The sequence below is a fragment of the Genypterus blacodes genome, unplaced genomic scaffold (genome assembly GCF_046128005.1).
Source record: "Genypterus blacodes isolate CSIRO-AG114 ecotype Tasmania unplaced genomic scaffold, CSIRO-AGI_Gbla_v1 ptg000214l_1, whole genome shotgun sequence".
Lineage (NCBI taxonomy): Eukaryota > Metazoa > Chordata > Actinopteri > Ophidiiformes > Ophidiidae > Genypterus > Genypterus blacodes.
Window position 1 is genome coordinate 1,717,024 of NW_027467013.1, and position 21,516 is coordinate 1,738,539.

At 44.7% G+C, this 21,516-nt stretch overlaps 2 protein-coding genes across 2 annotated transcripts; one reads left to right on the top strand and one right to left on the bottom strand.

Moving 5' to 3' along the window:
- Positions 1-486: 486 nt before the first annotated feature.
- Positions 487-9,966, top strand: tlk1a (tousled-like kinase 1a). Its single transcript, XM_076169816.1, is given in 24 exon segments — positions 487-543; positions 545-571; positions 573-621; positions 4,358-4,479; positions 4,573-4,644; positions 4,808-4,846; positions 5,096-5,171; positions 5,279-5,322; positions 5,536-5,631; positions 5,732-5,818; positions 5,924-6,016; positions 6,233-6,343; positions 6,455-6,591; positions 6,956-7,144; positions 7,281-7,347; positions 7,657-7,754; positions 7,954-8,035; positions 8,126-8,217; positions 8,449-8,538; positions 8,638-8,807; positions 8,919-9,054; positions 9,142-9,253; positions 9,383-9,490; positions 9,571-9,966. Coding segments are annotated over 24 exon segments (2,310 nt in total). The 5' UTR covers positions 487-501; the 3' UTR covers positions 9,742-9,966.
- A 268-nt stretch (positions 9,967-10,234) lies between these two features.
- Positions 10,235-14,688, bottom strand: LOC143015762 (Golgi reassembly-stacking protein 2-like). Its single transcript, XM_076169819.1, has 10 exons — positions 14,518-14,688; positions 13,312-13,392; positions 13,022-13,225; positions 12,815-12,901; positions 12,586-12,716; positions 12,366-12,498; positions 12,123-12,240; positions 11,894-11,977; positions 11,677-11,793; positions 10,235-11,537 (listed from the first exon to the last, which is right to left on the bottom strand). Exons 1-10 carry the CDS (start codon positions 14,578-14,580, stop codon positions 11,341-11,343), a joined length of 1,215 nt encoding a protein of 404 aa, XP_076025934.1. The 5' UTR covers positions 14,581-14,688; the 3' UTR covers positions 10,235-11,340.
- Between the last annotated feature and the right edge of the window lie 6,828 nt (positions 14,689-21,516).

Below are 21,516 nucleotides of genomic sequence, written 5' to 3' on the forward strand. Positions count from 1 at the left end.
ACGGGAGAACACAGTAAACAAAAGAAATAGGGTTTAATGGTGGAAAATGACACTGAACACCTTTTACTTATATGTCTCTGCACAATACGTTTCCTCTTATTTTAGACTACAATCTGAAACATGTGACGCAATAATGCACATATGAAGCGTGTGTTGTGTTTGCTGTGTGTGTGTGTAAGTGAGGATTGGAGCAGCTGATCGTTCTCCGGGTCTTGATTGACTTGTGAGAAGAAGAATCCATCACCTCGCGATACTAAAATGTTTGCACACGCCGCGTGACGTTTCGTGCCACTTGAAGACAGAAGGTGGCCCAGGAGCCGGGACGCGCTGCCGAGGTGTGAAGAGGTTTGTGCCCGAAAAACACTCACAAGTCTCATTTCCACACAACCGCAGTCGCCGTACTCGTGTCAACGCGTCCGTGTCGCGTCACTCAACGAAATTCACAGTCCGTGGACATATTTATCACGCGCGCCGCTCTACACAAACACGAAAAGTAGCTTGATGAGTGTCCAAAGTAGTGGAAGTTTGGAGGGGACGCCATCTTTGGTCCCAGCTCTCCACGTCCCCAACACGGATTGTGTTTTCAGCAACATATCGCAGCGGAGGTGGAGGCTCGGGAAGGTAACCGTGGAACATTTTTGAAGCGAGTGTTTTCGTCTCGTTCGCCCGGGGTGTTGGTGTTTGCGCCCGGCGAGAGAGAGGGGGGAATTGTGTCGGAATTGACGGAGCGAGGCTACTGGGTGAAATCTGCCAGCTAGCTAACGATACAGTAACTAGTCTGCTCCAAAGTCCATGGAGGTTGTTTGGCTAGCTAGTAGCGCCGAAGACACGGGCTCGTCTTATGTGCTCAGGCCGGGGCAATAACCTAAACACAATTACGGCCATTATGGCGACATATAAACCTTTACGAACGCGGCGGAGAGGCTGCCGCTATACGCCGTGTGCATCCTCCGCCATGCCCTCCGCGGGGCTCTAACATTAGATGGAGAAACTGTTAGAAAACACGAAGTATCTAATTAAACCGTATCTGGTGATGGTTGACGTTATTTCGCAGTATTTGGTGGCTAGCGACCTGAACGACATGGCTTTGCTTTGCGTTACGTGGCTTGTTATAGTCGTTACGTTTGCGACCTGATGTGGTGTTGCCCTGCCAACTACGTTCGGAATCGGGTTTGTAGCTGACGTTTGATCACGAACAGCATGAACGTTTCTCTGGTTGGGGTCGCGACTGTAAACACGACATAGTGACCCTCACGTCATGTTATGTGGGCATTAGCCATCTTTGAAATGGCCTGTTTGCCGGTGCTGTCGTTAATGGAAAAGTAGCCGTCCGGCGTATCGATTTTGGACTTTCTGTAGTGACAATGAATGAAGAGCAAATCGGAGTGTACATGCTCCGTAAAACGTATAAAAAGTGAAGTGAAACACCCGGGACACGCGGTGATCAGTGTGTGTAGTGTCTTTGTGTAGCTTGTATGCATACCGTCACTATCCATACATCCATATTGCTCAATGGATCGCCTCCCTCCATATCTATATTGTTTTTTGATGGTATTATTGTGCCGGTTAAAACAGTTGATTGACGTTGAGGAACAGATAAAGTCCTTCCATTTCTTGGAATTGTTACACTCATGTATTGATTGAGATTTATGCTTATTTGTGTACATCAGAATTAAGCTTAAATGAATACCAGATGTGTCTAAATTGGGAGCGTGGTGGGGGTTTTTTTAGTATGCAAAGTCAGTGAGATGAGTATTGTGCAGTCGAGTAAAGCTGGAGTGTGAATGTGCTGACTTATGCCTGGGATTGTAATGACTAAGTGTCTGCCATAAACAGGTGGTCACTCTGCTGAGCAGCATGGAGTTAAAATGACATCCACAGCAAGAGTGCTAAGGGTTCAACCGCATGCTTCTGCAGGGGCTTTGAATATAGATAATAGTTGTGCACTGAGGCCTTCATGCCTGAAACAAAGGCAGATCCTCGCAGGAGCTCTGGACCTGATTCATGTGTTCACGTGAAGCTGACTAACAGAGATGTGCTTGGCTCCAGTCCCAACTGTACTGAATACAGCCACAGACAAGTTAAGAGTGTAGACTTTCATAAAGATGAAGGTGTTATACTGTAACTTAACCCGCCTGGACCCTTCTCTGATTCTGCTGTGCTTATTTTAAAGGAAAGCGCTGAATACACACCTCCTTCAATCATCATGTGTGCTGTGACTGTCTGTCAGACTAAAAGCTTTGTGACGTATAATCATTTTCACATATTTGCTTGGTCTGGAAGTTAAGTTGTAAACCTGCCACTGCATGTCTTGGCCTTACAGGAGTTATTGATTTGTATATATTGTTTGCCAATAGGTGTGGCAGATATCGGGGAAAATGTAAATATAAAGTTTTTTCACATTTTTCATCACGTTAATGTCTATCAAACTATATTTTTTTAGCCCCTAAAATGTAACATTTGGCTTAAATGTAATATAGATGTAATGACTTTGAACAGCAAATCTAACAATATGCTGGTCCTTTATAAATGTAAGCAGAAAACGGACATCGTCAGTCGTATCAACATTAATGCTTTGCTTTTAAGCTGGTTATACATTCACTTAAATAAATAAGCAAAGGAAGGTTGTGCTTTCACAAAAACTATTCAGTATTTATAAATGCACAATATTCCAGTTTCAATGGATGACATGACGACTAAACTAGAGCAGCAGCAGGAAACGTGAATGTATGTAGTAGGGAAACCCTACATTCATGTTGTTGCATGTTTCTGAGCATACAGTACATAGATATGATGGAACTCATGAATATATTTAAGTGAGTAGTCTTGCTGGTTATACAAATTCCATTGAAGCCCTGTCAGCACCACGCATGTTTTATGTTGACTCGTCTGCAACGGCGTTGTCTCCTCTGGGTGTGTTGTCCCTCTCTTATGTCATAAGTGCGTCTCGGTCACACACCGCACACACGCGTAAAAGACCTTAAGTAAATGTGATTCCTCTTATTGTCGTCGGCTGACCTGCCTAAGTAGCTAATTGTCAAATGTATAAATGAGTTGTTGGTGCGTTGGTCTGCAGATTCAGGGCAGATGGGCCGTCTAACCTCTGTAGCAGACATCAGTGTATGTTCATCTTGGCTGCATCCATATGATCATATTGGGTGGATTATTAAGTGAATGGTATACTGCATATTTGATTAGAAGTAAGATGCCTGTATGAATGTTAGTGACCACAGCTGACACCTGAAATGGAAGCACTGTTTAGTAAGTTACTGGTCATTGTGTAAGAGGAGCAGTCGTCCAGTGAGCGATGCCAGTGTGACACACCGGGGTGAAGTCTCACTCCAGATATAACTTTGAAACAGACATGTGATCGTGGAAGTTTACATCACCAAAGCGTTCAGACGAACCTGTTCTCCATTTTAAATTCTCTTCTTAGTCTTTCTGTCCTTATCTGGTGCGTCAGTGTCCCCCAGAGCTGCTGGACTGCATTGACAACCCCCCACCTCCCCCATTAGCTACAGTCACATTCATCTTTGCGGTATGAGATGGTGTCCTCTCGTCCTCGCCTGCATTTTCCAACTGGCGGGGTTGTTTTGGTCTGTAGTCGTCTGATTCAGCAGGAAAAGTTTGGCAGGAATAAATAGCTGCGTCTGCTGCCGTCACAGTCGACGGGTTTGTGGTCCAAAACGAAGCGGCTGTTAACTGAAATAGGTTTGTCAGTAAGAGTTGTGTGCAGAGGCGTTGTTTAAATTTGTCCCGTATTGCGTCTTCCTGATTTTTATTCTTTCTTGGGTGATTGTGCTCCACCCTGAAGCAGAGGGAGTCGCTGTAACTCTCCCATAGGAGCACGGCGCTGATCATTGCCGAGCAGTTGAGGCGTTGCTCCTGGCATCAGTCTCCATGATAATCCGGTGTTTGTGGCACTGAGATGACTTTTACTTATCAACTCAACTTCTCCCTCTCGCCTTTGGAATTTCAACATCATATTTCGGTCAATATCTATAGAGTTTCTAGAGAGACGGGTGTTTACATTCTGCACATTCATCTCCTCACCCGCTGTTCGTCTTTGTCCATGTGTGGAGGAGGCGATGTGTACATACAGCAGCATACTCCTTATTCTTGCATCACAGTACAGCAAAAATATCATAAATATTTGACTGTGCTGGTACGGAGGTGGTAACAGGACTAAACTGAAGCCCTGTAATGATTGGAGATTGTATTTAAAGAGTCTCTTTATATAACGCTGTAGTTACTGCCGTGCCAGCTGCTCTCAAGTGGACAAACGCTGCAGCTAAGCTAGGCCGTCTAACACTCACACATAACGGGATTTTTCTGTGTTTTTCTCTGACCCACCCAGGCGCCATGGAAGAGCTGCACAGTCTGGACCCCCGGAGACAGGAACTGTTGGAGGCCCGTTTCATGGGTGGGGTCTGCAGCAGCACAGGGGGCAGCACTGGCAGTGCGAGCGGGGGAACCAAAGTGAGTGATTGAGTGCACATTAACTGGCCCCAAGAACAGATTTTGGTCTCCACGTTAAGGTTTGACTAAAGCTCCCGCTCTCTTCTTTTACAGGGATTGGTCAATAACGAATGTTCAAATCACAGTTTTGGAAGCCTAGGATCCTCAAGCGACAAGGAATCGGAGGTACACGTCCAAATGTTCGGCTTCACTTAGAAACCGCAGACGCTCTGATCTAATGCAGCTCGGTGTTCAATGTACAGGCCTGTAAACAGACAATGTAGCTCCACCAGAATGTAGCTTGGTCATGTGTTTAGACTAAAACCTTGTCCCGTCTCTCCCTTCATAGGGGTCAGATGTGAAGAGAGGCAGCTCTCCGGCTTATTCGGTCAGTATCTCCCGCTCTGGAGATGGTTGGGCTGTGGAATAATCACAAGCTTAGGCGTCTTTATTATGATTTGAAAATATTGTGGTAGTGGAGTTTTATTGTAGTTTAGCTCTATATTGTAAATATAGTGCAGTGGATAGAAATAATTTGGTTTCCATTGTATAAGAGCAGTAGGCCTCTGCTGGCATTACACTTCAAATATGACTGTAGAATAGTATGGATTAATATTTTATTACGCTTTTCTTTCAGACACCAGAGAAGAAACAGTCAGAAACGACCCGAGGCCGAAAGAGGAAACCTGACAACCAATCAGAGAGCAGCCAAGGTACGCCTGTGTTTGAATGTTAAGATGGTTGAACTTTGACATTTCTCTGATTGCAAACACTTTCTAGAGGATCTATAGTGACCAATGCTCTTTGTTTCTCTTTGCAGGAAAGTCAATCGTGCGAGGACCCAAAATTAGTGATTATTTTGATGTAAGTGTTCCATGTTGTGTCAAATGTTTTGTATATTTAAAGGAAGCAGTAGGTTGTTGTTGTCATTTTCGGTGCACTCCGTCGCCTCAAAGCAACATAGTGGAGAAGCTCTGTAAACTAACAGCTCTGCCAAGTGGAAAGAGCCGATGATGTTTGTGTCGTTGCCAAGCGGTAGCCAGCGATGTCACTCATCTCCCTTTCTATCCTTCTTAGTTCCAGGGAGGAAATGGCTCCAGTCCTGTGAGAGGTCTCCCCCCTGTGATCCGCTCACCTCAGAACTCACATTCCCACTCTGCTCAGGGCACCACTGTAAGTCTCACCCTCGCCTCTTAGACTCTCAATGTGTTTTGCTGCTACTGCATTCACTTCAACCTCACACACACCCCCCTCACCCACCCCTCTGTTGCAGATCAGTCAAAATAGCTCATCTCCTACTAGTCTGTCTTTTGGGGACCACATGACGCAGCCAAAGCAACTAGCAGTCAGATGTGTTCAGGTGAGGCTCAGCACTCAGGAACGCTGTCATCTGCCATTCCATGCATTTGACATATCTGAGGACGTTTTTTTTATGTTGCAAACTTTTTGTCTTTTTCCCCACCAGACTGACCTTACTGTGTTGAAACTGGCTGCCCTTGAAAGCACCAAGAATCTAGACCTTGAGAAGAAGGAGGGCAGGATAGATGATTTGCTAAGGGTAAGAACGAATGTCTCAACCTGTTCACCGCCCGCTCAGCTGCCAGGTGCCGCTGTGGCGTAGAGTGGAGTGTATAAGATTAATTCGTGTAATTAGTGATAATACAGTTTCTATGTGCTCTCTGTCTGTGTGTGTGTGTGTGTGACTGTGACATTGATTGGATATTGTTATGATGAGCTTTCTGTGGTTGACGTGTTTATTTTCTCTGGTTTACAGACAAACTGTGATCTCAGGAGACAGATAGACGAACAACAAAAATTACTTGAAAAGTACAAGGAACGCTTGAATAAATGCATCACCATGAGCAAGAAGCTGCTCATAGAGAAGGTAAAAGGAATTTGATTCTTAATACACACATTCACAAAAAGCGTTTTGTTTTAACGTTCTGTAACGTAGCGACACAATGCTGAACGAGATTTTGCGCCTCGTGTCCCTCAGAGCACCCAGGAGAAGCAGGCGTGCCGGGAGAAGAGCATGCAGGACAGACTCCGCTTAGGCCACTTCACTACTGTCAGACACGGAGCCTCGTTCACAGAGCAGTGGACCGACGGCTTTGCCTTCCAGAACCTCGTCAAGTGAGTAGCTTTGATGCCATCGAGTAGGTTTCCTGGTTGTTATTGATAAAAGTGATTTCAAATGTTTGACCGTTTTTGCAAGTTCAATTTACTGACAAAGACTTGAGTGACCTGATGAAGGGAACCAGACTCCACAGGCAGGTCGTCTCACACTATAAATAGTTCGTAATGGAGAATCCTCTGTGGTGCTAATGTTTCTGTCTCCTCTCCAGCTTCTCAAAATTGCAAAACATCTTAAACAGTTTGAGATTGAATGCCTGAGCGCTGACCACAGGGGGGGAAACACACACACACACACACACACACACACACACACACACACACACAGACATAATGACCCAAACACCTTTTGTGTCGTGTGCAGACAGCAGGAGTGGATAAACCAGCAGAGGGAGGAAATGGAGAGGCAGAGGAAACTTCTAGCCAAGAGGAAACCGCCATCGTCCAGCAACGCCCAATCACCAAACACCAACCCTGAGCCAAAGCAACGTAAAACCAAGGCAGTGAACGGAGCAGAAAGTGATCCTTTTCTAAAACCCAGCCTACCTCAGCTGTAAGTGCACCGAGGCAAAACACTCCGGATCTCCTTCACCAAAGTCTCGACCCTTCACCTGTCCGCTCACCCGTCGTGATGACGATAGAAGAATAAGAGCGATTGATTTGTTTTTGTTTCCTCTCTCTGTGGACAGGCTAACACTAGCAGAGTACCACGAACAGGAAGAGATCTTCAAACTGCGACTTGGACATCTCAAGAAGGTTGGTCAAGCTCTCCTAGATGGCACCGAAGACATATAACCTGATTTATCCTGTTTGCTTAGCTGAACCAGTGTGTGGTTGTGCGATTCACTCTCAGGATTGTGTTTGTGTAGAAAGTATTCATTGTTTTCCCAGTGAATAAGCAACCCCAGCAGCCTTTGACACGTCGTACCAAGTCAACTGTTAATATTTAATACTTGTGTGCTGCGTAGAGGTTTGATCTCCACGAGCCCCCCACTCTCCTTGTAGCCGCCGATCTGATATTCCGTCTGTGCTTCTGTGTTTGCCGTGTTCCTGAATCATTTATAGGAAGAAGCTGAGATCCAGGCGGAGCTGGAGCGTCTGGAGAGGGTGCGCAACCTTCACATTCGGGAACTGAAGAGAATAAATAACGAAGACAGTTCACAGTGAGTGTCAGCGTCTTTTGAAGGTGGTTGGATGTCACAGGAGGCCAGTGTCCGTCGCCCCGTAGGGATCATGTCCAGCAACGCAAATCTTACAGGATTTGTCCTTGGTTAACTTGCAAAAGTAGAAAAAGTAATCGTTAACTTTTTGTTAGTTTGTTTTCTGGGCTCATTTTGCTTCTCCTTCCTTTTTCATCCACAGATTTAAAGATCACCCAACGTTGAATGAGCGATATCTGCTTCTACACCTTCTGGGGAGAGGCGGCTTTAGTGAAGTTTACAAGGTGTGTGTGAGAGAGAGAGAGAGAGAGAAACGCTTCACTGGGCAAGAACTGCTCTCTGAGGCTCACTCCGTTTCTGTTTGTGCTCCACAGGCGTTTGACTTGATCGAGCAACGATACGCTGCCGTGAAAATCCACCAGCTGAACAAGAACTGGAGAGAAGAGAAAAAGGAGAACTATCACAAGTATGTGGACCCATAACTTGAGCCGTTTAGCCTCACCTGTTCATTAACTGTGCTTAATCGGTGTCTGTGTAGTGTTGTGATGTAAGCAGACACACTAGGCTGTGCTGTATTCCCGACACACTCTTCCTCTGCTGCATTGTTATTCCTCCCATCAGTGCTCCTTGGCACACAGCACCTGAAGGTTCCTGCTGTGGTTGCTAATGGAAGCATAATTAACCCTCTTCCCCACAGACATGCATGTCGAGAGTACAGAATACACAAGGAGCTGGACCATCCCAGAATCGTGAAACTTTATGACTACTTCTCACTGGACACAGACACGTGAGTCCCCTCCTGCCTTCTTCTTCCTGCCTTCACACTCTTCAGTTGTTCTTGTGTCGGCTGCTTTGCTTACTAAGTCCTCCTCTCCCCCCTCCATAGGTTTTGCACCGTTATGGAGTACTGCGAAGGCAATGACTTGGATTTTTACTTGAAACAGCACAAGCTAATGTCTGAGAAGGAAGCACGATCCATAGTCATGCAGATTGTGAACGCACTGAAATACCTGAACGACATCAAGCCGCCCATCATTCATTACGACCTCAAGCCTGGTAAACGCCATCATCACATCCCCCGATTCGTTTTCGAGTCTTAGATTATCCCAAATCAGTGCCACTAATGTTTGTACTGCGGTGCTGACTGATCCTTCTTTGATTTGAAAGGTAACATTTTGTTGGTGGATGGAACCGCCTGTGGGGAAATCAAAATCACCGACTTTGGTTTGTCCAAAATCATGGACGATGACAACTATGACGTAGATGGAATGGACCTGACATCACAGGGTGCAGGGACCTACTGGTGAGAGGAAATTTATAATGCCGTCTTGTCACAAACGAGGGCACAAACATGCAGCTAGATAGGTAACAAAATGTCTCCCCTCATCAGGTACTTGCCCCCTGAATGTTTTGTGGTGGGCAAAGAACCACCAAAGATCTCCAACAAGGTGGACGTTTGGTCTGTGGGAGTCATCTTCTTCCAGTGTTTGTACGGTCGTAAGGTAAGGAGGGCCTGTCGTCAATTTAAAGGTGCTAATGGCCAAATATAGGCATGACGTTGGAGGTCATTGTGCAAAGCTGCAGAAATTTCCATTTTTGATTTATAGAAAACCCTTTCCTCTATTTTGCAGCCTTTTGGCCACAATCAGTCACAACAGGACATCCTGCAGGAGAACACCATCCTCAAAGCCACTGATGTTCAGTTCCCTGTCAAGCCCGTTTCCAGCAATGAAGCGAAGGTGAGTGAACGTGTGCAGGTAAAGGCTGCAGAACGATTCATCTGACTGTTCTAGATGGTTAATTCTTCCTCTTCCTCCAGGCCTTCATCAGGAGGTGTCTAGCATACAGGAAGGAGGACCGGATTGGCGTTCACCAGTTGGGAAGCGACCCCTACCTGCTTCCTCACATTCGGAGGTCAAGCTCCTCTGGAAATCTGCAGATGAGTGCTGCCGTCTCAGGACCAGCCTCCTCCAGCATCATCTCATACTGACAGACTTGACAGGCTGTGACAGAATGGCAAACTGACCAAGTTGCTCCTCATGCCTGCGGAGCTCATCAGCGGCTCAGGCATGCGGAACAAAGGAACGGCCATCGTGTGGCGACTGGTGTGTGTGTGTGGGGCGGGGGGGCAGCAGGCCGGATGTGCCATCTCACCTGGCCTCTGCCGGCCCGTGCCACGATTCTGCTTGTTTACCAGGGCTCGGCCATTTGAAGGTCCGGCTAAAAAAAGCACTGAAACTGACGACGTACTCTTGAAGAAAAATGTGACTGGACACTGTTTGCTTGATTTGCAGATAAAAGCCTTAAAGGGCCGAAGGGAAACCTGGCAGCCCACTGTGTAGAGTAATTAACATGGTCCTGCTAGGGTGCAAATGATTCAGCTGCTAGAAGTTAGTTTACTGTACGGAGAAGACGGTCATCGTTTGTGTAGAACGATCATGATTTCACGATTTGGCTGTGTTCTTATTTCGGAGATTTTAGGCTTTAATTTTGAGCTCTTCTTAGCCATGAGAATGTATTGTGTAGCATACAAGTGGCATCTAGTGACACGTAGGTCCAGGCAGCATAATGTTAATGCACAAAGTAACCAAATGTAGAAAAATGAAAATGTACAAAATCCTATGCAGGAAAATTAACAGAAATGGATAAGTGTATATGCTGTACAGGAGAATTTACAAACTTTGAATTGCAGCAGTAACATAATGTACAAAAGGTAAAATTTCCCCTTATAAAGTGAGTTTCCTGGAGTGTTGAATTTTGCTGCTTTAATGTTGCTCTTGTTGAAGGGCTGTAAAATCCACTTTGGGTAGAAACTGTACAGTTCTGCTGAGAGTGAATAATAAACACCTGGAATAATTGTTTTTTTTTTTCTTTCAATGAATGTTATTGTACAATAAATTATCTTGATCATTCTTAAGTTTTCTATCACCTGGTAACGCACACTCACATTCAAGGTCGCAGCCAGATTCACATTCTTGAGCTTATACTGTCCCCTTGTGGCTGCGTTGGGTATTACATTGTTACAGACCGTCAACAAGTTGCCGTTTGGACATTTGAGGGGCAGATTAGAGAAAATACACATTTAATCACAACAGTGTTTGACTTTACAAGATCATTTCTGTACAAAACAAAGTCCAACAGATTTAAAGTCTACAGTGCACCAGCAAGCAAACCTGCTGTTCTAAAATAACCGTGACTGCGGATCTGGACCCCCACAATGAGAGATGTTATGCTATTATTACATACTTCTGTTTGACAGCCAGTCCAACAGACACACCCGCAGATGGGTTTAAGATGACAGGAAAAACTTGAGTATGAAGCATAAAACAGGTTATTCTGTTTCCCGGCACACTCCCGTGATCCACATACCTCATCCTGCCATGTGTCTGTGAAGGCAGAGACACTGAACAGGCGTTACATTGATTATGGATCAAGGTGACGGGTTCATTGTGGCTCAGTTGCATTTTTTGACAATCAGTCAGCGTAGTAGCTTCTAAAGAACAAGTATAACTTGCCAACTATGGGCTGAATTACTTAAGAGCAAGGTGTGTCTAGTAGACTGGCTATACTGTGTGTAGGCGGTGTTCCCCTAGGATGACTCTAAAGACACCACCACTTCTGCTGATTGAGGCGTGACCACAGACGACGGGGTGGGACTTTGTGTCAGTGCGCTGTTAATCTGGATAGTGGTGTCCCGCGTGGTTTTGATTGGTGGAAGAACAAAGTCAGCTGGAGGCAGAGTAACACCAGGGATCCCTCTGGGCAGGTTTAGAGGAGGAAGAGCACCTGCAGAGCAGAACAGAGCACTGTGATGACATAGCTGCTCTTTCAACTGTTTCTATGTTGCCCTTTAACCAAGTTGCTCCAGGCTTTTAGTAATGAAGAAGGAAAATCTACATTACTTTGAACAATACATAGAGCGTACCTGTGGCTTGTAATCCTCCAGCTTCAGATGGTAATACTTGTCCGACGCCAGGCAGGGTGATATTTAAATAGGGTAGATTAGGTAAAGGTGGAAGACCTCTAGGTAAGGGCATCATGCCTGTGCAGGAAATTACATCAATGTGATCATGTAGCAAAGGAACGACTCGCAAGTTTGAATGGAATAGAGACTCGACTCGGAAACTCTCAGTTCTACCAACCTGGCAACGTGGCAGCAGGGTTGATGTGCGGTGGGGCCGTCTGTGAGGGGGCGACCTGGTCAGGCACCGGGGCAATCGGAGCTCCTGAAACGGTCACAGAACAGTTCTGATCAATGCTACATGGGCTCTCGTCACAGTCCTGTCAAACCTTCAATCACAAACTAATTTCCCTGCTTTCTCCACCTCATCAGTGCAGACTGTATGTATATTGTGTTTCAGGGTTGTGTACCTTTCTGCAGTGTGTTGAGAGCAGGGGGAGGGTTTGCGCTGATTGACAAGTCAGAGAGACTGTGTTCTAATTCAGCAGGAGGAACTGGAACGGTGGGAACGACGGCAGAGAGGTGGACCTGGCAACCAGAATGACTTTAACTCAGTACAATGTAAACAGGATGTCTTCCAGGTGACACATGAGAAGGGAAGCTACTTACTGCTCTTCTCATAGAGACGCATAGAGAGAATATGTTGCGTTTACCTCTGTGAAGCCGTCTGTGGGGGGAGGAGCCTGTTCGCTGGGAGTGTGTGCGGGGAAGCTGAGCTTCTTGCCCTCTGCAAACGTGAGTGTAGGGATCCTGTGCAGGTAGCCAAAGCCAATGCCACACCCTAGACTGAGGAGCAGAGTACATCTGTATTTACACATTCTAAATGTATTGACGGCCCTGATTAGACTTCTAAAACGAAGATTTATGTCCTACCTGCCCTCTCCGCCCCAGTCAGAGTTGGGAGTGATGATGACCTCTCGGCAGTTGTCCGTGTCAGTGTTGTACACATACAGCTTCAGCTCCTTTCCTTCATACGTCTCAACCAGCGAGAAGAGATCTTCACTCTGTGGATCAAAGGCACAAACACAGACGTTAGTTTAGACCGAGTAGCACATTTTATGCCAAACTAACAACAACAACAACAACATGAACAAGAGGGCACCTCATTCATGGCGGTGTCGGCTCCTATAATGTAGTCGTTGTGCGCTCTCAAACCCCCAAGAGCAGCTGGAGAGTTCGGTTCAACTTCCTGGACAACAGCAAAAACATTTCAGGTTATAGTTGGAGTCTTTCTTCCTAACTGACTCGGGAGCCATTAGATCTCTGTAACATTCGAGTAAAATGTCAACACAAATTGCAGATCACTCACCAGTACGTGCCAGACATTTTCATTGGCTCCCTCAAAGCTGCAGAAGCGAATGCTGACACCCAGAAGCCCCTGGCCGCCCCACATGTTACTGGGCGTGACCGTGGCCTCCCTCACGGTCAGCGTCTTACTGCTGTAGAGCTCCATGATGACGGGCTTCTCCACGTTCAGCTTCAGCATCTCCTTCAAGGTGTCATTGTCTTTGTTCTATCAGAGATCAACATCAACATTAGCATACATTTCCTCTCAAAATAACACACGGATGAATCCACAGTTATTGAATCAGCACCTACCAATCGAGTGTCACCGATGGAAATGATGAAATCAAAGAACGGCTCCAGTCCGGCCCGGTGACCGGGAGAATTCTCCTGCACCTGCGAAACCAAATCATACAGAGACGAATAAGGAAAATGGAGAGAAACTCAGAAGAGAAGCTACAAACAGATGAACTCACGAGGCAGCAATTTATGCCAAAGGGACATCATGTCCACTCCACCATGTACACACATCAACATGACAGAGGGAGCGTGGATTTCCTTTATTTAACTCAAATGTTCATATAAACCGTATGATGGGAAAGCCAGAGTTATTTTACTAAATGGAGACGGTTGATTCAACTCTAAGATCAAGTAACAATGGTGTTAGACTGGTTTATATTTACACAATGCTAATGTCTGGTCCTTATACTGGAGGGCCAATAAGACCTGGGGGGCCTGAACAAAAGAGTACGTGGCCTTTCCTCTAACAAAAGACGGTGTTGGTATTCAAGGCAAATGGCCACACATCAGCCCTGAATGCAACACAACACCACTGCTGCAGCCTGAGACACAGACACACACACCTAAATCAACATGTGCATGACATCTGCAATAAACATAAACATGATCATCTACATCATCATACATAATGTGATGAAGATCAGCTGAAGACCACTGCAGCATTCTATACAGGTTTGGTCTGACGCCAACACTAGGATGTACCACACCCCTCTACACAAAGCAGAAGTGTACCGTACACTCACTGCCTACACACACTGCCTCGAGTGGGAGTGTGCGTGTCCTTAGTAGCCACACCGGTTAGTTTTGTAGAGCCTCAACATCACCATCATGCCAACCTGTGGAGCTGATGGAGACGCTAGTGCGCATGCTCACACGATTCACTTCCACAGTCATGCAGCTCCATCGTTCCCATGAATATGACAAATAGAAATGACACGACAGCGAACACACAACACGGACGCGAGCGCACACACACACACACACACACAAACGGACACGCGCGCGCAGGTGCTCCACTAGCCTTTAAGCTATCAAACAAACGTATTGGAAGCACCTCACTTGTCCTCTCCTCTATCGAATAAATCGTGTATAAATATGAATATTCAGACATTTGAAACCTCCGCTGTGCGTCTCTGTACGATTCTACTTGTGTCGTCACCTGCAGCAGCACAAACACAAACACTGCGCTGCGGGGCTCCGGTACGTGAACGCGTCTCTTACTCTGAGGACGTGGTATCCTTCGGTTCCTCCGCCGGGTATCTCGACGCTCTGGAATCCCCCCATGCTTCCCGGGATGTCAGACGCAGGCTGGCCGGGCTGGGCTGCGTGTCAGGCGGCTCTCACGCAGTTCATGTCCGCGCACATCAGCCCCTTCCTGCTCCGCTTCCTGGTTCGCGGGACTTCCGGGATGGAGCAGCCTCACCTGGCACACGGATGGATCCATGACGAGGATTATGTGGAGTAATTTATCCATTTGTATTATTTTTGTAGTCATTTTACAAAGCAGTTTTATTGATACAATGTAACACTGGTAATACACTGACCAGATTAGACATTATGCATAAGACAACCGAAAGAAAGAGAGTAAAGGTGCAACAAAAAAGGGCCATGAAATTAAAAAGGCTATCACGTAAACCTGATGTATTATTGATATATTTATTTTTATTTGACCTGTCCTTCCTTTAATCACTGGGTTTCCCTAACACAGCCTTCCTCTCTACCCTATTTGTTGTTTTTGTTGTTTTTGCTGCCCAACAGCCCCATCCCCCACACACATACACACACACTAGTACTAATAATATTTGCTCAAGGGACAGGTTTTACAATCGAGTACAGGCATTTACAATTCTCCCTTCTTGCTGTTGAATTTATTACAGAATATTTTGCAGATCAGCTGATTGAGGCTCCCTACGCCAAAGGAATGCCAATGAGGTATTTTGCAGCATACAAACACAATGCCTTACTTGTTTGAAGGTGAGTAATGAGCCTCTTAACCACAACTGGGCAACGTGAGTGAAAACACTGCATATTTATTTGTCTTTCATTTACGTCTCAGGTTTTGGTTTGACTTAATAATCCGGTTTGAGCAGGAATGAGAGCTTTGGTCGATGGGAGACAATGAAGTCATTCGTGTGATAAAATGGTGATAATGCAGGATATCATCAAAGTTATAAGGAACACAGACTCAAAGAGTAGATTAGCGTACAGGTAACTGGGTATCTTTGTAGTGCAGCAGGTCTTATCAAATAATTTGAAACACACATGCTCAGGATTGTGATTGTCCTCATCAATCATCAGCCGTCCTGTCAGTCTGCGTGTCTGTCCACTGCTGCTGTTGAACGCTGGGATATGGAATACAAGAGTGTGGTGAGATGGAAGTGTTTACGTTTTGATATTGTGGTCAAATCCAGATTACTGTTTTATGTGAAGAACCCGGGTCCGGACCCAGAAGCCGTCCCATATGGACCCGAACCTACAGCAAATTAGCATCCAGGCTGCAATGGCATCAATTGGTGTGAATTTGGGGCAAATCTGAGAATATTGACAAAATTCTGAAAAAGTTGACCCCACGGTCATCGTTTTGTAAAACTAGAGAAAACCAGAAAAGCCCATATCTTGGACATGGAAGGAGTGAGAGAGCTAAAATTTCAGACGCAGCATCCAGGCTGCAATGGCATCAATTTGTGTGAATTTGGGGCAAATTGGGGAATATTGACAAAATTCGGGAAAAGTTGACCCCGCCATCATCGCTTTGTAAACCTCGAAAACCTGAAAAGCCTATATGAAATTGGTATAACTAAATAATAATTTAAAATTAAAAAAATATTTAAAAAATATCTTATCAACCACAAATTTCGCGACCCCCCGCAGTACCTCCGCGGACGCCCTAGGGGTTGCGGACCCCCTGTTTAAGACCTCTGGTCTATGGTTTAAAAGATGGTGCTCTTCTATTATGACCGGCTCCGCCGGACCTCTTTAGATATTAGTTAAATACCCCTGTGATAGGGCCTCCATCTACAACATAATGGGAACACAAAATGAAAAGAATTCAAATTGTGTGGTAAGTTTCAATGGAAGCCGTACAACAGAAACTCCTATATAAGTGTCAGTCAATTAGAAAACATTAGAAAAAATACATATCAATGTTCAAACTCACTTAGTTTCAAAGTGAACAAATTCAAAATAGTCTGTAAATTAAAGCTACAGTGTGAAGGTTTTGTCTCTGTAGCGCCCCCTACTGTCCTTATCTGATTTGAGACAAATAATTCCTTATTTAGAGAAATTTTAAAGGGTTTAAGGGGTTAATACATTTGCAGTACATCCTGTATTTTGCCAAAGGTTCTCAACTTAAATAATTTACAATATATTTGTAGTACATAAACTAAAGAGGATCTCTGTTATTGTCACATAGGATGGATGACATGAACCCTGCTTGAGTTAGCTTTATGTTTCTTCATTCCTGTGATGGATCATGATATACCGTATATACCACACAGTTGTTCAAGAGTGAAATCATTCATTGTTTCTCAGCTCTTATCAGATCTTCTTTGCTGTTTTTTATGATCAGGGAGAAATATACTTTCTGTGTTGACTCCTGCTCCTCCGTGGAGCAAATAAATAAACTCAGCAGCTTGCTGACGCCTTAAAACTCTACGATTGCTACTTCTCTCCTCTCAGCCCAATACTAGATAGCTCTCTCAGATTTATACTCCACTTCTCAAAGGAATTTACAGCTGAGGCCTCAAAGAAATGCTGTCTATACTTTGTATGAGCACATTTAAATCTGTAGCACAGATATTTAGTCTAGTAGAGGAGGCGAAGAAGATATCAACAAGGAATATTCGGGAATTAGATGCTGCATAATTTGATAAATATCAAAGCCCTTTAGCCTTCTGAACCTCACTCACTTGCTCGCCCGCCTGCTTGACAGTAAACAGCCACGTTTAGAACTGTAATGAGTTGTTATTGTCAGGGTTAGTGACTTAACGCCACGGGCCCTGTGTGAGGTCATTTGTTGCGAGATGAAAGGCTTGTGTAATAAATACAGCCTGTGTGCTGACATAGTGCCGCGCTGGGAGGCAGAGATAAAAACGCTGAAAGAATGAATGAATGTGAAAGGCCTGTGTTAAGATGACAGCACAGCAGGGCCAAACACTGGTACCAGCGCTTATCGTGCCATTATTGTTGTTTATCATTTTAATTTCTTCAACAACAGACACATGTTCCCTTTCCTGCCCTGCCCTACAATTTCCTACCCAGGAAACAAAACATGACTGTCACTCATGTAGAATAACAGTAGCCCATACTCCACTGCTTTAACAGGCCGTATTACGGTCATGTTCTGGGGCTTGCTTGTTCATTTAGCATGCATGATAGCAATCTCCACGCTCAGGATTGGTTAGCAGCAGCGTAATTGCCTCTGGCTTAATGTTTATTCCTTTAGAAAATGTCTGTGTTGGACATTTTCTCGCAACTTTAACAAGCATCGCATTAGGCTTACACACCCGTGTGTTGGAGACGGGCAAGTTGCACCACCTGGACCATTAATCTCCTGTGTAAAATGTACTTTCTGTCAAGATTAATCAAGCTCTGGATGCGCAGTCAATAAGAGGAGGCTATTTAGATAATTGTAAGCCATTATAATTACTTTAGGAGTCAGAGCCCTTAAGGTGTAACAACTGATGCTTTTATTGCATTGTTTACATCAGGCCAGCTTGCCGTCTGGGATTGTAGGGAAGAATAAATCACAGAAGACGTAATTATCGACTATAGGCGCTAATACGATACCTGTGGTGAAGTTATATTAAAAAGATTAAATGTTAAAATAATTGTTTGTGGGCCGTATTGTGCCGAGAGCTGCAGCGTGTGGGTATGTGCTTTGTGTGTGTCTGCCCATGCGTGATGCAGGCGGGGGCGGGGGCGGGGGGGGAGGGTGGGAGGGGTGGCAAGCAGCCCGCAGTCAATATCATCATCATCATCATCATCATCACCATCATCATCATCATTTCATTAGACTTGCCTTACACAATGGGAATGTCAGTATCTATCAGGAAGCTAATGTGGCAGTGATTCCCAGGGGTGGGAGATATATTCGGCACATCAGGGAAGCAATGATAAGATTCCAAGATACATAGGAGAGAGGAGTAGCACAGCTGAGTGGGGGTGGATGGGCGGATGGGTGAGCGGCTATTGTGTGTGAAGAGCCTGGGAGCTGTCAGTGCAGAGAGAGAGAGAGGGAGAGAGGCTGAATAGAAAGTTTGGCACCACGTTTGCAAATAAAGTGTGTCTGTCGTGTGAGGATGATGGATGCAAAGTGGAAAGGCAATGAAGGTTTCTGTCACATTTGCATATTAAAGTGAGCTCTGAATTCTCCCCCTCTCCCTCTCTCTCTCTCTCTTCGTGAATGTGTGTGTGAGTGCAGGTGTGCAATGGAGGGAGTCCAGACTAGCTCAGAGACAGACATTAGGTATTTCACAGTCTGCTGTTCAGCGGCCGGCCCACCCCCAGAGACAGAGGCTAATGCAGAGACAGAACTGCTCCTGCTTTATTATTTTTTCCTCTTCTGGCCTCGCCTCTGCTGTTTAATTATGCTTGTAATTAGAATTAATGAAGATCCTGATTGCTGAGTAAAGCCACGAACCCCATGAAATACCAGCAAATATTGATTTTTATCATCTATATCAGGCAGCAGGGTCAGACTACAAATCTCATACGGACACACACACACAATATGAATCACTGCATGAAGCGTTTTGCATTACAACCCACACACACGCACCCACACGCGCGCACACACACACGCACACGCACCCGCACACACACACACACACACCCTAATGACTAATATTTGTGTCACTGCTGAAGTCATGATGTAACTCACCTTCATTCATGTACTGAGTTACCAGACTGTGACAAACTACAGCAGCTGATCCATTAGCATTCAATCTCTGTAAGCTTCTGCTACACCTGCTTCCAAATTAGCCACGTGATTACGCTTTGGCACATTTAACTTTTGATGAAACGTCCTTACAGCGACAAACACAAACAAAAAGACACTCTCAGGGTTATGATTTCTACCCGCCCATTAAAAAGAGGTTATTTCTGTAATCTTCTGTTCCCTGTAACTTTGCAAAGCAGCCGGCGACATCAGATCTGTAATGACTGCTGCACTGAAGCATGAAACAAAGAAGCAGCGTCTGGTGGAGGATGGGAGGGGGAGCCGCTGAGAGTCCCTGCACGGCCGTGTTGAAATAAAATGCAGCCAGGCAGAGCGTTGGAATTGGCCCTTTAGAAAAAAAAGTGTTAAGAGAGCACAGTCTGATGCTTTTTATGATAAATATCTTAAAAGTGTGAGTAATGAGAGGAGTGGAGGTGTGGCTGGGTGGGGGGTTGGGGGGTGGGGGGGCTCGTGAAATCTCAGCGATGCGATGATCAGCTAATAAAATGTCCCTCTAGGGTGATTAATCTGAGCAGTGGTTAGTGACAGCCAGGTGGACTGCAAAGATTTAACCAGAATAAAAAGAGAGAGGACATAGAAAAACCCCAAACCACTCCTTGTCTTTCACTGGAACGTTGCCAGTAAATACCACATGTATAAGGTTCTCAGGTCTTCAGGTAAATGAGCCGAGATCCATTCATGTCGGTGCTATGTCTGTCTGTTACTCATGTTTCATGGAGGAATGTTGGGCCGTGACGCAGGATTCTGCAGATGCTTTGAAATGCATTTTGCTATATCATCGTCAAAACTAATACACAAATCTTAATGAAGGTGACATCTGATTGTTGGTGTGTAGAGTTTCTCCATGTTCTCCTGATGCTCACAGCTAAGATGCATCAAAGCAGAGGAAGCGTCTCACCGCAGGAGAGTGGGATCAATGATCAATGGGGGGGGGTGGCTCTAAAAAATGTTCTGCAGTCTCATTTGATCACATTTGAAAGTGGCAGCATATCATATTTGCTCACATCTTGTATAACTCCAACAAATAATGTATCTTCATTTATTACACATGAAAGACAAAACTGTGTACTGTGATGAAGTAAAAGATAAGTAGATGATCCCGAGTCAGAAACGTGTTAAAGCTCATGTCTTTATTAGCACTGGATACAACAGTAACACTTTGCAAACGATGGCATGAGGTTAAAGTGCCAACACTATATTTGGACGTTTTCTCCCACTCATTCAGGAATGTACAGTAGGTCCAATAAATCTTATTGTGGTAGCAAACAGTGTGCATTGCATTGTTCTGATAACTAATGTTGGTTCATCACATTATGCTGTTTCTCAAGATAAAAGTGTGCATATACTGAGCGAGAAGAAAGTTCTGCATATTATACTTTTAGCACATATAATACAAACAATCATACGTCCATAGAGTAAAAGCTGCCCCAGTCCAGGGTTTAGCATTGTGCTTTTTATCATTAACAATAGACCAGCAGTTAGTCCCGCCCTCCTCTATCTATATACTGTATTTGTCTCTACAACATTCAGTCAGTGATTCACGAGTACAGAGCACAGTTACACGACATAGATTGCACTAAGGTTAAGGGCGATAACGTGTACGTATTCTTATATAAATATCTTATTCCATCCATAAATTTGAATAAGGGCACAAAAAAAATCTAACTCAACCCTTCTTTGGTTCACAAATACACGAAAAGACTTCAATGTCCGTCAAAACATTTGGTTAATGTACAGCAGAGGTCCCAGATATGGTGACGAGGTTTTTACGCTACAAATGGAACAGAGTAGAAGTTGACCTATTCACAATTATAATCTCTTGATATGATAAATAAAGTGATTACATATGATTGGCTTTACATATAGGATTTGCTTACACGTTTGGCACAGAGGCAAGGTAACAATACTATACACACTCTACACCAATTTCCTTTTATGTCTAAAAACACAGCCATCGTGTACAGGACCTGTTTCATGTTCCCACCTAGCTAATTTCAAAGGGAAACCACAGCTATAGGATACAATGTGATGGTGCAATCATTACATAGACGACATGGAGCACCAACAGTCAATACATCATCATATATGTTTACATTAATATTATGTTGTGTCAATGCTGGAGGGGTTTTTCTTCCATTGTGCTCTTACTTCTGACAAAAAATATCTTTATTGTTCTGGTTGTAATTACTTTCTTCATATTGTACAAGCTTTCTTTGTTATCCACATATTCTTATTCTAAATGATATGTGTGTGTGTGAAAA

Excerpts from the sequence above, each read along its gene's own strand:
- LOC143015762 (XM_076169819.1), bottom strand. The coding sequence starts at position 14,580 with ATGGGGGGATTCCAGAGCGTCGAGATACCCGGCGGAGGAACCGAAGGA. Across the intron at positions 12,717-12,814 it reads CCGACACCGCCATGAATGAG|AGTGAAGATCTCTTCTCGCT; the intron begins GTGCCCTCTTGT and ends TTTGATCCACAG. Across the intron at positions 11,978-12,122 it reads TCTCAACACACTGCAGAAAG|GAGCTCCGATTGCCCCGGTG; the intron begins GTACACAACCCT and ends TGACCGTTTCAG.